This window comes from Gobio gobio, assembly GCF_949357685.1.
Source record: "Gobio gobio genome assembly, chromosome: 2".
Lineage (NCBI taxonomy): Eukaryota > Metazoa > Chordata > Actinopteri > Cypriniformes > Gobionidae > Gobio > Gobio gobio.
The window spans coordinates 69,638,740-69,656,010 of NC_137098.1; the positions used below are offsets into that span (position 1 = coordinate 69,638,740).

General features: G+C 38.5%; 1 protein-coding gene across 7 annotated transcripts; it reads right to left on the reverse strand.

Annotated features, from left to right (window-relative positions):
* Positions 1 to 589: 589 nt before the first annotated feature.
* On the reverse strand, positions 590 to 14,318 carry LOC307140566 (uncharacterized protein). 7 transcript variants are annotated; one of them, XM_079840169.1, is made up of 8 exons: positions 14,081 to 14,291; positions 13,213 to 13,379; positions 13,010 to 13,096; positions 7,286 to 7,363; positions 7,134 to 7,204; positions 5,611 to 5,782; positions 4,291 to 4,451; positions 590 to 1,982 (listed from the first exon to the last, which is right to left on the reverse strand). In XM_079840169.1, the coding sequence occupies exons 2-8, from the start codon at positions 13,276 to 13,278 to the stop codon at positions 1,952 to 1,954; spliced, it is 666 nt and encodes a 221-aa protein (XP_079696295.1). In that variant the 5' UTR covers positions 13,279 to 13,379; positions 14,081 to 14,291; the 3' UTR covers positions 590 to 1,951. The 7 variants fall into 7 exon arrangements, with proteins under 7 accessions (XP_079696295.1, XP_079696296.1, XP_079696297.1 ...); XM_079840170.1 differs by having other exon boundaries at positions 1,211 to 1,982; positions 13,213 to 13,313; positions 14,081 to 14,300; XM_079840171.1 differs by having other exon boundaries at positions 1,211 to 1,982; positions 7,134 to 7,201; positions 14,081 to 14,261.
* Between the last annotated feature and the right edge of the window lie 2,953 nt (positions 14,319 to 17,271).

Below are 17,271 nucleotides of genomic sequence, written 5' to 3' on the forward strand. Positions count from 1 at the left end.
TCTGTATCTCCCCTCTAGAACTGGGAGTATCTGGTGAAAAAGGTTCAACGGGTGGCAAAACTGCCCCCGACATTAGCCTCAGCCTCCGTCATGGCCGTCTCTACCTCCTCTTTACCTGTTTCAGTGACATCCTGCCCCTCGCCAAAAGGATTGTCTCTTTGACTACATCAAAATTTCGAATTCAAACAGCCGATCTATCACTTCGGGATTGATTTGGAATAGAAATATGGAAGTGGGTAGCTATTGTTAATACTTTTCTATCGCCTCTAACAAGGGATTATCAGGGAAGCTCTGTAAATGAAATGCCAAGAGCAAGCTTAGTATTATCACAACTTGCATTAACATGCTTCATAAAAAGGAGAAAATACTCAACAAGTTAATCTGCATTATCAAAACAACACAGTTCTTTAATGAACAGTAACAAACGAGGAGCCCTCAATTGTTACATCTCCCGGTTTAAGATGTCTAACTAATAGGTAATAGGGTATGTAACATATAAGTGATCAAGTTAGACGAATTAAGAAAATAATAAAAGAAACAGTTTCAGTTCATCGATGTGTGGTGAAATGAATCAGGCAGAGACAGATCTGAATGAATTCTTTTTAGAGTCAAAATCATAGAGAACACACACAATTGTTTTTACAGTGCAATAGTGAAACAAGAAATAAATATTTACAGAATATATGCAAATAATAAGACAACAAAACATGGGACACTGGAGTGAGGGACAATAAGCGGTGCTAAAGCAAAGAAATCAACAAAACACACACTAACTTGCATCATTTAATGAACTAAACGAACAAAGAATGTAGTGATAAAGTATGAAAAGTATCCATAACAAAACTAAACTATACTAACTAACAGACATAAATACATGGGGTAGCATCCGCTCCTTCCCTGGTGTGTATAAACAAACTCAATCTCTAACGTGATGCATTGTCATGTGACATACTAACTTTAACACCAAATAATTGTTTATTTACTTCCATTCTCCTGTCACGTCCGGGTCTTTATGCAGAGATGGTGAGTTCTGATTGGTTCCTTGACGGGCGTCGGCACGTTGACAAATGATGATTGACATGATAACCAACCAATCGCAAAACCTAAGAATCATGACAGTCAAGAATGAAAGAAAGAGAACGAAAACACAACGAAAACACACCGGAGACGTAACAATAGCTTTGTGAAAATCAGACGCTTAAGACTTGCTGTCAAACTATCGTTTTAATTCTCGTAAAATCCAGACATTTTACAGACTCAATTTACAATAGCATGTTCACAGGGGAAAATATACAAAGGAAAATATGCAGTAAGCAAATGTGAGATCTAAAATAAGCTGGAATGAGGAACAGATGCACACCGGTAGTGATAACACTCATGCAAACCGCGAACGTTCACGCTCAGATAATGAACGAATGCAGAGGGATTATGGGAAAGGTTTGTCTGAACTCTCTTGACCTGACTCGCGCTTGTGCTTCTGCGAGTGAATTTAGCGCCTTGAGACGGTTCAAACGAGTCCCTCGCTGTGAAACACTGCCCCTACAGTGAGACAAACAACAGCCCTTTACACAGAGGAACGCATCCATGAAGAATCAGGAACAGATGAAAGAGGGACTCTTAAGAGCATATTCACACACAAAACGCTTGCATAGATCCAGCCCACATGTGGCGGTGGGCCTTTGGCCTCGATGTGCTGCTCTCCCACACATGAAGAATTAGATAACAGCTCTATTTCTGATGACACTGAGAGACGGTGCAGTTATTCACTTCATGAAGATGACGGTAAAGCAAAATGTTGAGCACGACTGTTTGTGTAATCTTTCATTAAAGAGGAAAAACATATTTCTTGATTGAAGTCATTTAATGCTGGTTAATGGCGATAACAGCAGACGAGGAAAGATCTTGCTCCTTGACCTTCATCCTCCACGTCCAGGTCAAAAAAACTCCCACTTTACACCATCGAATGAAACCCAAGGGGAAAACTACCAAGGAACCAAGAACCAATGTTTCACAGGTCATTACTTAAATCTTTTGTATTATATAAAAAATATAGGCCTATATATATTTCATCTTCCTACGCTGCTGAGTCCATCAATTCGTTTTTATTTACAGCCAATAAAAGCCATTTCAATGTGAAATGTAATGGCCAAAATTACGGTCATTTTTCCTTGTGAAGAGACGCCTTTGTTAAAAAACTACAACTTTACACTTAAACACGATTGAGTGTGGAAACGCTTTTTTTGACGAGATGCTTGGATGTTTTGAGTATTTTCACTCAATTACGTGATCGTTGTAAATTCGCACTCCTGATCACATTCGACTGTGCTTTTTGTCAAATGACTTGAATGTCTTTGGTGTTCGATAACTATGGACGCCCATTTCCATCACACAAGAAAAAAAACATGAAATATCATAATTATGACATAAAAAGTTGAAATTATGACATGCTAAGCCATAATTATGAGATAAAAAGTCATAGTTATTACAAAAAGAATCATAATTTAGTATGTCATCATTTTTTATTTGTATCTCATACTTGACGTTCTTGTCATAATTATGGATTTTATGTCATAATTTAGATTTTTAATCTCATAATCATGACCTTTTTATGTCATAATTTAGATTTTTTTTTTTTATCTAATAATTATGATAGAATTTTCATGGTTTAATATCTCATAATCAGGACATTTTGTCATAATTATGACTTTATCTTATAATTTTGACTTTGTATCACATACGACAGAATTTTCAGTTTCATAATTATAATATAGTATGTCATAATGTTGACTTTTTATCTCATAATGTTGACTTTTTATCTCATAATTAAGACAATATTTTCATAGTTTCATAATTATGACTTGTATGTCAATTTTGACTTATTATCTCATAATTCTGACTTAATATTTGTATATAGTTTCACAATTATAACTTAGTATGTCATAATTTAGATTTGTATCTCATAATTGACTTTTTTGTCATAATAATGACTTTGTATGTCAATTGTTTTGACTTTATGTCATATTAATTTATAACTTATTAATAATTTTCATAGTTTCATAATTATAACTTAGTATGTCATAATTTTTACATTTTATCTCATAATCAACTGTCATAATTGACATTTCTCCTAATTTAGACTTTTTATCTCATAATCATGGCATATTGTCATAATTATGACTCTTATAATTTTGACTTTGTGTCTCATAATTATGACAGAATTTTCAGTTTCATAATTATAACTTAGTCTGTCATAATTTTTAAATTTTATCTCATAATTGACTCGTCATAACTGACATTTATGTCATAATTTTGACTTTTTATCTCATAATGTTGACTTTTTATCTCATAATTATGACAATATTTTCCTAGTTTCATAATTTTGACTTGTATGTCAATTTTGACTTTTTAATTCATAATCACGACATTTTATGACTATTTCAATTTTGACTTATCTCATAATTATGACTTAATATTTTATATAGTTTCACAATTATAACTTAGCATGTCATAATTTAGATTTGTATCTCATAATTTACTTTTTTGTCATAATTAGGACTATGTACGTCAATTGTTTTGACTTTATGCCATATTAATTTATAACTTAGTAATAATTTCCATAGTTTCATAATTATAACTTAGTGTCATAATTTCGACATTTTATCTCATAATCAACTCTTGTCATAATTGACATTTGTCATAATTTAGACTTTTTATCTCATAATTATGACATAATTTTCAGTTTCATAATTATAATATAGTATGTCATAATGTTGACTTTTTATCTCATAATGTTGACTTTTTATCTCATAATTAAGACAACATTTTCATAGTTTCATAATTATGACTTGTATGTCAATTTTGACTTATCTCATAATTCTGACTTAATATTTGTATATAGTTTCAAAATTATAACTTAGTATGTCATAATTTAGATTTGTATCTCATAATTGACTTTTTTGTCATAATTATGACTGTGTATGTCAATTGTTTTGACTTTATGCCATATTAATTTATAACTTAGTAATAATTTTCACAGTTTCACAATTATAACTTAGTATATGTCATAATTATGATTTACCAAAGCATTTTATTTTCTTACGTGGCAGAAATGGTCTTCCATTGATAACACTGTACAAAAGAGTGTAAGATGCAATGTCTTGATTGAAAGTGCATGATCTTACTGTAGACGCTGGAGGGAAATGTCTTGATAGAGTGTGGAGGATTATACAGTGTCAAGTGTCTGTGAGCAGTAAGAGGAATGACATGAGAATGATGAGAATGGATACGGACAGGGGGACGATGAGCAGATAGCAGGACACAGGGAGGGACAGCGGGACGGGGAATGCGGTCAGGAGCCATTTCCCCCCGTGGGGTTTGTCGTCCGTCGCGGTTTGAGTCTCTCGCGCTGCACAGCGGCAGATGACCAGCGGCCGCACCTGAGACACGCTCTCCTGCGGGACACACACAACCAGTCAATCTGACTGCGCTTCACCACACTGATTCAAGACATTTACTTCTGCTTTTTCAAACGGGGGGGTGCAGGCTAACAGGTTAATATTACTGTAACACACTTTTTACTTTTGGCATTATTTCATATATTAAAATGAACATTACCTGAAATTAAATAAAAATGTAAAAAAAAAAAAAATGTAAACCTTTTTGTATTCCAGTTAGTTCCCAAAGCAAAAGTTTAGTTTAACTTGAATTTCTAAATATACAAAAAATAAATATGAATATAAAAATGTATGAAATATAAATAAATAAAAACTATATTTAAATGTCTATTTTAAAAATGTATGTGACACTTAAACAAATTACTAAAACTGAACTAAAAATGAATAAAAACAATATTTCAAATTTATATTTTAAAACAATATTTAAGACATATTGAAAAAAAAACTTTAAAAATATGAAACTAATAAAAATATAAATAAAATGAAAAATGTATATTAACTGAAATGAAATAAAATATAAAAAAACTACTTTTTTTATTCAGCTCGTTCCCAAGGCAACAGTTTAGTTTAACTTGAATTTCTAAATGTAAAAATAAATATGAATATAAAAATGTATGAAATATAAATGAATAAAAACTATATTTAAAATGTCTACTTTAAAAATGTATGTGACATTTAAATGACATCTTGAATTTCTAAATGTACTAAAAATAAATTAATGGATCATTTAAAAATATAACACGTAATTTAAAACATTTACTTAAACTAAAAAACGTAAAATAATATATATTTAAAACACTATAATAAAAAACAATAGTTTTTAATGTACATATTAAAAATATATGTAAGACATATTAAAAACATTAAAAATGTAAATACAATAAAAAATGTATAACTATAATAGTACATTGATAAAAAAAATTATATATATATAATGTATTTACTAATATTCATTATATAAATAATATAGTTATAATGGTTCATGTAAATAAAAATAACTTTTTCTTTAGTTTATATGGTAAAAAACAATCAGTGTTTTCATTATTTCCTAATTAGATTGTATTATTGAATTGTGCTTCTCGCTTCAATCATTTTAAATACATTTACAACTGTAAGTAATTTCAGCCCAGAATCCTTCAGCTGTATTTCGTCGCACCTCCAGTATCGTCCTGTTGTGTGTGCGATGGGGACTGAGGCGCAGACTCCAGCGGTGAGTCCTGTGGCTCCGCCCACCGTCGTCTTCACTCTCAGTGGTGTCCTGCCGCGTGATTCGCTGACGCTTCCGCTTCCGGGAACTGATTCGCTGGAGGGAACCTGCAATCTGGAGCCTGGGCGAATCACAATGCACAGAAAGAGTTGCAGAAGGTGATTCAGTGCAGCGCATATATGCAGAGGTGGACAAAGTAGCTACACAACTCCATTACTTGAGTAAAAGTAAAAGTACTATTGGTTAAATATTACTCCATTACAAGTGAAAGTTGTTAAGATAGATTTTTACTTAAGTAAAAGTACAGAAGTACTTGCTTTTAAAAGTACTTCAGTGTCAAAAGTAAAAGTAAACTCATTATTTTATTATTGCTGCATTGTTGTATGAATGCACTGCTCCATCATGGTGGTTTAAGCCAGTCATGCTCCATCTGACATGCTAGCTCATTTAAATACTTGCTTAAAAGTTACAAAGCTCTTATCAAAGTCAAAATCACACTAGAAAAGAAAGGTTTCTACATTGTGTTTATTTGACAGGATTACGTAAAAAACATTTCTGAAAGGACTTCAGTTAACATTATTAGCCCAACTACGTTTTTGCATGCTAACTAACATCATTGTGGAACGTAACCTATGCTTTAGCGCTGTATCCACAAGGCTATGGCAACTTGGCTATAAATCTATAAAAATCATTTGACCAACCATACTTCATACCAGTGTTCATTTTGACAGCAAATTTTGATTTAGTTTTAGTCATAGTCTTTTGACTATAACATTTTAGGCATCTGAATTGTTTTAGTTTTAGTCTAGTTTTAATTGACTATAATAAGATTTTAGTAGATTCAATAGACTAAAATTCAGTTCTTGTGGTCTGGCGTCTGAGAGGCAGCTTTCTGTGTGCACTTTCGCACTTTTTCAGACTTATCCACGTCTGCTCTTCTGAATTTTAACTTTTAAGTATGGCCATACTGAGTCTGGGAACTGCCGCCTTCTATTTTGCCATCAATTGATTGGTGTTCAAAAAATACTTGGAAATCATTGAACTTCATGTGATCCTACAAGAGCAATTACTGATAGGCTGTCTGAAAAAAAAAAAAAGAATCACGTTTTAAAGAAGAAAACAAATCATCCTCTGTCTTTCAAAGCAGCTACGACTTTCTACTTCGAGGGCCTTGATAGAAATGTAGTGGAGTAAAAAGTACGATATTTGTCTTTCAAATGTAGTGAAGTAAAAGTCATAAGATTCCAGAAAAAATACTACTCAAGGAAAGTACAGATACTCAAAAAGTGTACTTAAGTACAGTACTCAAGTAAATGTGCTTAGTTACTGTCCACCTCTGCTTTGTGTGTGTGTGTGTGTGTGTGTGTGTGTGTGTGTGTGTGTGTGTGTGTGTGTGTGTGTGTGTGTGTGTGTGTGTGTGTGTGTGTGTGTGTGTGTGTGTGTGTGTGTGTGTGTGTGTGTCAGTCACACACCTGCTGTCCGTGTCCTCGATGTCTGCGTCTGCATCGCTGTCTCCCTGAGGATGAGACTGGACACACTCCTCCTGAAACACACCAGTCACACACTGAAACACACACACACACATGCGCGTATACATTCAGAGACGTGCAGGCGCTGCCCTCACCTCTGTGCCGTAACCCTCGGAGTATCTGGTGATCATGGGCCTGTTCTTACCGCACTGGACACACTTCGCCCTGGAGTCCTGACGAGAGACACATCACATGACCCACAGATTCACAGTAAACAGAGACTGGAGCTACACATTGAGACCCAAATGCTGGGTGCAGTGCTCGAATAGAGCGGGGCAAAAATAATTATGTTGTGAGTTATAGTGACCAAAAAATAAGCCAAAATTATAGGGCATGACATTCTTTCACAGGTGGCGCAATTGGACGTTTTGCACCATTGCTCAATAAAGCTGGAATTGTGAAATTTCCACTTGTAACTGAAGATAAAGGGCCCTATCACACACCCGACACAATGCGACGCAGTTATCATTTAAAGTCCCACTGAAGTGCCTTGAAACGCGCAGCATTATTCAATGTGTGGACGTAATTCCCCTCTGAAACGGCTCCAGCTGTTAGCAGCTCCTCCCCTTTTTTGAAACAGCCAATAGCGTTTCATTAATACCGCAGTTTGACTAGAGCCTTTCTGTTTGGTAAAGCCACAGTCTCATCCTAATCTCTAACCGTTTATCATCATAATCTCCTCCATATCGCTTTGAAATAAAGCATTTAAATGGGTCCGATATGTTTTGTTGTCTGCGAAATAAGGGACACCCATTCACGACCCCCCCCCCCCCCCCACACACACACACACACACACACACACACACACACAAAAAACCCTAAAAAACAATTGCATAAAGGTCAGAAATAAAGAATACATCATGAAATGATTATTTCAACATTGACAACTTGACAGCTCAATAATAAACCATAAGAAAACATAAAGTATGTGAACTTGCAACAGAACACATTTTATATTATTTTACATTTGATTCTTTTATTTATTTCTAAAGACCTCTTTAGTAGCCTATTTGGTGCACTTTAAAGGGAAAGTTCACCAAAAATGAAAATTCTGTCATCATTTACTCTCCCTCATGATGTCCAAACCTGTATGAGTTTCTTTGCTCTGCTGAACACAAAAGAAGATATTTAGAAGAAAGTTTGTAACCAGGCTGCTTTGGGGCACCCATTGTAATCTTCCTGTGTGTAAAACATAACAAAGAAATGTATACATTATTGGAACAACTTGAGGGTGAGTAAATGACATTTTGGGGTGAACTATCACTTTAAGCTGTCATTCTGAACCAGTAATCACTTTATTGAATTATGGAATTAATTTACTTAAATTATGACTATATTATCATGTAATTATTTGTCCCATTTTAATCTAAATATTTTTTAAATGTCATAAACTTTATATGACAGGATTATTTATTATGTATGATTATAGCCTAGCTAAATTATATTAATAATAACATTTATTAGGCTATAATCGATTAACTAACGTATCTAAAAAATTATAATTCTGTCTGCCAAGCTCTGATAATGTATGGAATATTATATTAATATATTATCCATTTAAAAAAACTATAGGCCTTTACCTTTAGAATTTCAGCAGCAGCTTCAGCATGTGTGTAGGGGGCGGGGCTTCAGATTCTAGAGAGCATTTGATTGGACAGAAGATGTTGAAGTCTGCGATCATGTCATCAAAATCTGTGATGCATTTTGACGGAAGTGAGAGACTTTAAGTTTTGAATGCTTATATCTCCTAAAGGCTAATTTTGTCATTGTTTTGGAGCACACCAGCTTATTCATAACCTTAAGGCTAACATAGTCATACTAAAAGCTCAAAAACGTCCATTTTGATTTCAGGGGGCCTTTAAATATCAAACGCACTGGCGCATCTGTTCGCCCATGGGCGTCTGGTCTGAACACCAGGTGTGATCTGGAGCATTGTTGGAGCGTTGCTATTGTGAGGAAAACCACTGACCATTGACACACACCTGCTCTAAACTCAATAGCGCAGTATTTTTGTGTTATTTAAAGGGCGAGTTAGTAATATGAGCCTATAGGCGGTGCACAACACACACAGGGATGCGCAGCAGCACACACACATTTTAAAAATAAAGGATTCCTCTCTGGAGAAGCGTTCAGTCTCTCCTCATGTAAATAGTGAATCAATGGTGCGAGCACAATTGGCTTTTAATGGGAAAGGGAGATGAGACTCTGATTGGTTTATTGCACGTCACGCCCAAAACACACCCTCGACTCATTAAGAGACGAGCCACAACCCTTTTGGACCAACCCGTTAAACTAGTAAAAGTGGATTTGCACCTGTGCTCAGATCGCTAAAATAACGCCCAAAATAATTAAATAAACGACACAGGTCATTTAATTTATGCTCATTTATCTCTGCTCTCTGAGACGTTATGAAATCATTATTCCTGCTGAATCTGACAGTGAGACAGTGAGTTTGATCATTTTACACTGTTTTTGAGACATTTCAATGTGTTTTGAAGTCATAGGCTTTCTGTGGGTGTGTGCCTTATACCAAGCAAAATCACTTTTATTTCTCTAGCGCTTTTTACAATAGATGTGTCCAAGCAGCTTTACAGGAAAATAGCAGATCTAAAAGACAAGAATTTAGCTCAGACTTAGCCTTATAGCTAGCCTGGATGCCAGCCGAACTTAGCCCCGCCCACAACATTTTAACTCGGGCAGTTCGGTCTGGACTTGATCCATAGAGAAGTAATTATGCCCGGACAGAAACTGTTCGGACCAATGAAATTGTCAGGACGGGCTTTAGACGATGATGGACAGATGATCAACAGTAACGTAATCATCCACATCATCAAAGAGCGCTTGGGTTGAATTTGTTCTAATCCTAAACGGAGAACTTGTTCGTATATGCGTTCACCTTTACTATTTCTCTCAGAAATGATGATCGTGTTGGTAAGTACTCTGTGTATCATTAAATTCTTTTTTTACAACACCGGCAAACATCGTTTACACTCATCTTTTTCTTCTAACGTTAGGCTACTTATTCCAGCGTGCGTGCAGGTACAGGGTTGCCAAGTTTTTACAACAAAACCCGCCCAATTGCTAACGTTCCTCAAAACTAGCCAAAAACAAGCCCAATAGCTCTCCAGGGGGGTTCTCCGGGAAAAAAAGGCATTTGGGGTGTAAAATATGTTATTTTGGAAGGACTGCCGGCTAAAATTCGCATTCCTGGGTCTGTAAATCACATAATTGGGGTCGCTTCAACCCGTGGACTTGGCAACACTGTGCAGTTGAGTTCTGTTGACATTTGATAACTAACGTTATGCGTCGCTCCGTTGCTCTGATTGGTTGTAGGTCTATCCAATTGAGGTCTTTCCTGGTTCGGTTGAAACACGCCCCATAATCACAGCCCAACGGAGCAGAATCAGACTCAAATTCAGACTAGAATTGAGTATGACGACGTCAGGCTACCTTATAGCAGCCATCCTTCAAGAACTAGAAGTGGTGCAAACATTAGGGATTGCATCATCTAGTCCTTTCAACAAACATTATATGTAGTCACTTGATTATTTTGCCTTGGTTGGGTCTGCTACTTTGTCACCCTTTAAATCGAGTATTGTAAGCCATTTAAAAGAAAAATAGTAGCGCATCTCTACTTTTTATATACCATTGCCTGGACAGAGAATGTATATATACACACCGATCAGGCATAACATTATGACCAGGTGAAGTGAATAACACTGATGATCTCTTCATCACCTGTTAGTGGGTGGGATATATTAGGCAGCAAGTGAACATTTTGTCCTCAAAGTTGATGTGTTAGAAGCAGGAAAAATGGTCAAGCGTAAGGATTTGAGTGAGTTTGGCAAGGGCCAGATTGTGACGGCTAGACGACTGAATCAGAGCATCTCCAAAACTGCAGCTCTTGTGGGGTGTTCCCGGTCTGCAGTGGTCAGTCTCTATCAAAAGTGCTCCAAGGAAGGAACAGTGGAGAACCGGCCACAGGGTCATGAAGGACCAGTGGAGAACCGGCCACAGGGTCATGAAGGACCAGTTGAGAACCGGCCACAGGGTCATGAAGGACCAGTGGAGAACCGGCCACAGGGTCATGAAGGACCAGTGGAGAACCGGCCACAGGGTCATGAAGGACCAGTGGTGAACCGGCCACAGGGTCATGAAGGAACAGTGGAGAACCGGCCACAGGGTCATGAAGGACCAGTGGAGAACCGGCCACAGGGTCATGAAGGAACAGTGGAGAACCGGCCACAGGGTCATGAAGGAACAGTGGAGAACCGGCCACAGGGTCATGGAGGACCAGTGGAGAACCGGCCACAGGGTCATGAAGGACCAGTGGAGAACCGGCCACAGGGTCATGAAGGACCAGTGGAGAACCGGCCACAGGGTCATGAAGGACCAGTGGAGAACCGGCCACAGGGTCATGAAGGACCAGTGGAGAACCGGCCACAGGGTCATGAAGGACCAGTGGAGAACCGGCCACAGGGTCATGAAGGACCAGTGGAGAACCGGCCACAGGGTCATGAAGGACCAGTGGAGAACCGGCCACAGGGTCATGAAGGACCAGTGGAGAACCGGCCACAGGGTCATGAAGGACCAGTGGAGAACCGACCACAGGGTCATGAAGGACCAGTGGAGAACCGGCCACAGGGTCATGAAGGACCAGTGGAGAACCGGCCACAGGGTCATGAAGGACCAGTGGAGAACCGGCCACAGGGTCATGAAGGACCAGTGGAGAACCGGCCACAGGGTCATGAAGGACCAGTGGAGAACCGGCCACAGGGCCATGAAGGACCAGTGGAGAACCGGACACAGGGTCATGAAGGACCAGTGGAGAACCGGCCACAGGGTCATGAAGGACCAGTGGAGAACCGGCCACAGGGTCATGAAGGACCAGTGGAGAACCGGCCACAGGGTCATGAAGGACCAGTGGAGAACCGGCCACAGGGCCATGAAGGACCAGTGGAGAACCGGACACAGGGTCATGAAGGATCAGTGGAGAACCGGCCACAGGGTCATGGAGGACCAGTGGAGAACCGGCCACAGGGTCATGAAGGACCAGTGGAGAACCGGCCACAGGGTCATGGGCGGCCAAGGCTCATTGATGCACGTGGGGAGCGAAGGCTGGCCCGTGTGGTCCGATCAAACAGACGAGCTACTGTAGCTCAAACTGCTCCAGAAGTTAATGCTGGTTCTGATAGAAAGGGGTCAGAATACACAGAGCATCTCAGTTTGTTGTGTATGGGGCGGCATAGCCGCTGACCAGTGGCACGTGAGCATCAGAACTGGATCTTGGGTCCTCCATCCATGTGGATGTTACTTTGACACGTCCCACCTACCTAAGCATTGTTGAGACCATGTCCAGCCTTTCATGGAAACGGTATTCCCTGGTGGCTGTGGCTCTTTCAGCAGATAATGCGCCGCCATAAAGCAAAAATGGTTCAGGAATGATTTGAGGAGCAAAAGGGGGACCAACTAAATATTAGAAAGGTGGTCATAATGTATGCCTGATCAGTGTGTATGTGTATGTGTGTGTGTGTGTGTGTGTGTGTGTGTGTGTGTGTGTGTGTGTGTGTGTGTGTGTGTGTGTGTGTGTGTGTGTGTGTGTGTGTGTGTGTGTGTGTGTGTGAGAGAGAGTGTGTGTGAGTGTCTTCAGTGTCACATGATCCTTCAGAAATTATTCTAATATGATGATTCGCTGCTCAAGACACATTTATATCAATGTTGATAAAATAATTATCAATAAACTCTCTTTCTTCCTCCCTCCCCCTCTCTCTCTCTCTCTCTCTCTCTCTCTCTCTCTATATATATATATAAACACTTACCTCGTGTGGGTGCTGATCACAGAAGGCGGTGAAGGGGGTGTTTTCACACAAACACACACCTGTACTCTGTCCACAAGCCCCCATGTCCTACAGAGAGACCAATCCAACATGTGTATCTCCAATATGACACTCGCAGATCACCTCTGACACACACACACACACACACACACACACACACTCGTCGACACAGTCGTCGTTCATACCTCACAGTCATTGTCCGAGTTGTCTGAGAACAGGCCGTTTGAGTCTTTTCTTCTAATCACCTCCATCTCTCCCTGACTCACTCACTCTCTCACACTTCCACCTACACCGGGTGAGCGAGGGATAAATAAAGAAACACAGCCACTTCCACTGAAAGTGTGTGATCAGGCTGAAAGATAATTACATGCAATAATCACACATAGTTATGATAGAAGGAGGAGATGTCCATCACACCACAGGCTGCTGAATCCATTATAACATGCATTTACAAGGCCTGTGCAGTTCACTATAATTTGAACACATTTCTATTGAGACATTACTGGATGTTGTGTGCACTGACAGTGACAGTGATGCGCGTGACAAGTGTTTTAAAGCGGTCGCACCGTCAGTTTGAAGCATCATGCAGCTGTCCGAAACTGAACCCGTCTTGGTTTAGATCATGTTACGCAATGCATGCATTAAATCATATTTATATGCATGCTGTTTTCTTTCTCTTCTAATCATCCTTTACAGGGAACTGCGCTTTTAAGAAAGCCTGTGTGGATTCAGCTCAATCCCACGCGCATCTGTCCCGCGCGCTCATTGCGTAATACACGCGCACATATTTTATTCGCGCAGTTATTTTTCGGACACATGTTTTCTCCGCGAACACTTTAAATATCATTGCGCAACGCCTCCGCCTCGCAGCGGTGACATGTTTGGCTTGAGGGTGATGTCAGTCATTTAAAGTAATTATAAACACAAGAAACAAACGCAAAACTACGAGTTTCGAATGAAAACAAGCGCGCGGTGATTTAACAATCGCGTGAAATTGTTCGTTATCAGACACTGCGGTGTGGGAACTTCGTAAAGCGCTCGCGCGTCACTTACCTTGTCTGAAAGATGATACATCATCTCAATCTTTTGCGTCCAGAAATATCATTTGATGGCTGGTGGACGTTGCGCGTATAATAATGACAGATCAGGATGGGTCCTTACCGGCGCGCGTGGACACGGAAGCGCTCGGTGTCCCGAAAATGTTTGACATTGTAGTTTCGGTCGCTCGTCGAATAATAACGGTGCTGTCCGCGGGAACGCGCCTGCCATAAATAACATTCCGGAGCAGGGCAGAGGAGCGCGCACGCTCCCGACGTTGAGTGCGGAGATGGCGTAATGCGTAGCGAAGAGCCAATGAAATGGCGATGGCAGCTTCTACAAAAGTACCAAAATAATAAATACATTGATAATAGAATTAATTTTTTAAAGAGTTTTATTATATAAAAGGGCATTAAAGCATAATATGACCCTGGACCACAAAACCAGTCATAAAGGTGAATAAATAAGCTTTCCATTGATGTATGGTTTGTTATGATAGGACAATATTTGGCCGAGATAGAACTATTCTGGAAAATCTGGAATCCAATATTGAGAAAATCGCTGTTAAAGTTGTCCAAATGAAGTCCTTGGCAATGCATATTACTATTAATAATAAATTTTTGATATATTTACGTACAGTAGGACATTTACAAAATATCTTCATGGAACATGATCTTTAGTTAATATCCCTAATGATTTTTGGCATAAAAGAAAAATCGATCATTTTGACCCATACAATGTATTGTTGACTATTGCCACTGTGACTGGTTTTGTGCTCCAGGGTCACATTTACTACAAAACCACATTAAAACATACTTCTAAAGGAATACTAATGGAATTTATATTATAATTTGTCACTTATCTTAAATGAGCTCAACCAAGAATCCCCTATAACAGGATTCTAATGCACAAAAAGAAAATGTTCATGTAGGAGCTTTTGAAAAAGGGTGAAGGAAAAAACTAAAATACCTTTAAAACTAGCTAACGTCATAGCAGTTGAATAGCTTTTGTACTCCAGCTGGAGTTCAACAGCAGCCCCTCTGACTCATATACACGTCTCTTTCACATCATAAAGAGAATGAATATGAATAACGTCTCACTGATTCTAATCAGAGGTCATTCCCTTTGGACCGGAGTCTGGGATTGCCCTCTCAAAACAGCTAATTAAACATCATTAAACACAATTATGGACAACATTCAGCCCTGTGATAGCAATCACTTCCCCGGAGTTTACAAACAAACTTAAACAGCTTCTGGAGACGGAGTCGCATGGGAGACGCCATTATCCTGAACAGCCCAGGGTTCACTTCAGTAACAGATTCTGCACTGTGCCATTCAAAGCATGCTAGTTATATAATATTAGACCTATGATTATTAATATTCTGAGGGAAAAAATAAGAGCTAGAAAAATAAATTCAGCCCAACAAACATTTTTTGAATGTCTCTATATCTGTGCTACAAATGTTTTAGGACTTTCACTAAATCAAGCCCAAATGGTTGTTAAGAGCTGAAGTCCTTGAACCGTATACTTCACCAACAGCCATATAAAAGAGACATTTTATCTCCAGGAAAACTAATAGCAAAGACTCTTGAATGTGTTCATAGGAGCTGAATTGGACAATTACAAGGCAAAACAAGCACTTCGGTTCTTAAAGCAATTTCAATTGAGTTCTTCAATTATTTTAGTTTATTTAGTTGACTTGAGAAAATCATTCTTAAAATGCGTTACTCAAGAACGGTTTGGTCTATCGAAAAGCTTTTAATAACTTTTTGCCAGCATGGTCTGAAGATGATCCGAGCCAATTTTGGTGAAAATCAGGTCAACAGTCTAGGAGTTCGAAAAAGTAGGTTTTCAAAGAAATTAAACATGGTGGACAGCAAGTTTGAGCAAAGGTGGCATAATTGGTATCATTGTTCTTGGTATGAATTAAGGAATCTATTAAGAGCAGTTAAAATAGGCAAAAGTAATCAAAAGTTATTAGCATTTTTTGGACATTTCATTTTAAATTTTGACCACAAGGTGGCGCTGTCTCGAAACTGTTTGAGTACCTTCGAGGCATGGTCCCGCTAATGCATTTGAAAATGTTGCATTTTACAACAAAATACTGTACTTAGTGCCTCAGAGTGTGCTCATACATTAATGTGTCAAATTCTGTGAAAATATCTCATTTCGTTTAGGAGTTATAGACATTTATATTTATGAACACACAAAAATTACCCATGTCCGACTTTGATTGAATTTTTTTTTTTTTGCCACTTACAATCAAAATTTTGTCATTTGGCCATTAACATTTAGTCAACTTGCTGTGATTTAAATTGTTCTACGGTGGTTTCATTTCGAATGAAATACCGGTTTCGAAAATATTCACAAATGTTTTTTAAACGCTAAATCCCAAACCATAATGCGAAACATAGCATGTTTGATATCGTTGGACTCGGCAATGATTCAGGAAACTAAGGAGAGGACTGCTGTGAAAATAAGTCAACCACATTCAAAGTAATACGTATGTAAGTATTTATTTTTACCACTAGGTGGCGCTGACCCGGCACTTCTCAGGTTTCTTCAGGGCATGGCATGATTATCCATACCAAGTTTCATAACATTATGCTAATGTGTTCATAAAATACAACATTTTACTTCAAAATTCAAAATGGCCGACACCCAAAATGGCTGACACCCATTCGGCTGAATCTACAGAAGACCAATTTTATGATTTTTGGGCAAACCGTTCAGAAGTTATAAGCAAAAATAGCATTTTTTTATATCTCCGGATCATTAAGTGGTACTGTGCCGAAACTCTGCAAGTAGCCTCAGTTCATGCTTGGGATGACATGTACCAAGTTTGGTCTGAATATGCTAGTTGCTGAGTGTTGCTGAGATACAGCCTCACGTCCAATTTAGTGTGCTCTTCGTTGTATTATGATTATGATTCTATAGGCTGCTATAGACTGCCAGAGCGAAAAACAGGAGAAGAATAATAATAGGAAAACCAACGGATACAATAGGTGCCATCGCACCTTCGGTGCTTGGCTCTCAATTACCATTGAATATATTACGCAATTTACTTAGAATTAGACGGTTGTTCAGATCCCAAACAATCAAGTATAAGCAACAGTAATAATGATGACTGACCAAAAATCCATATGCAGTCTGAGTCTCAGCATGGATTGACTCTATAGAGCGATCATAACCTGGGAATAAGGGT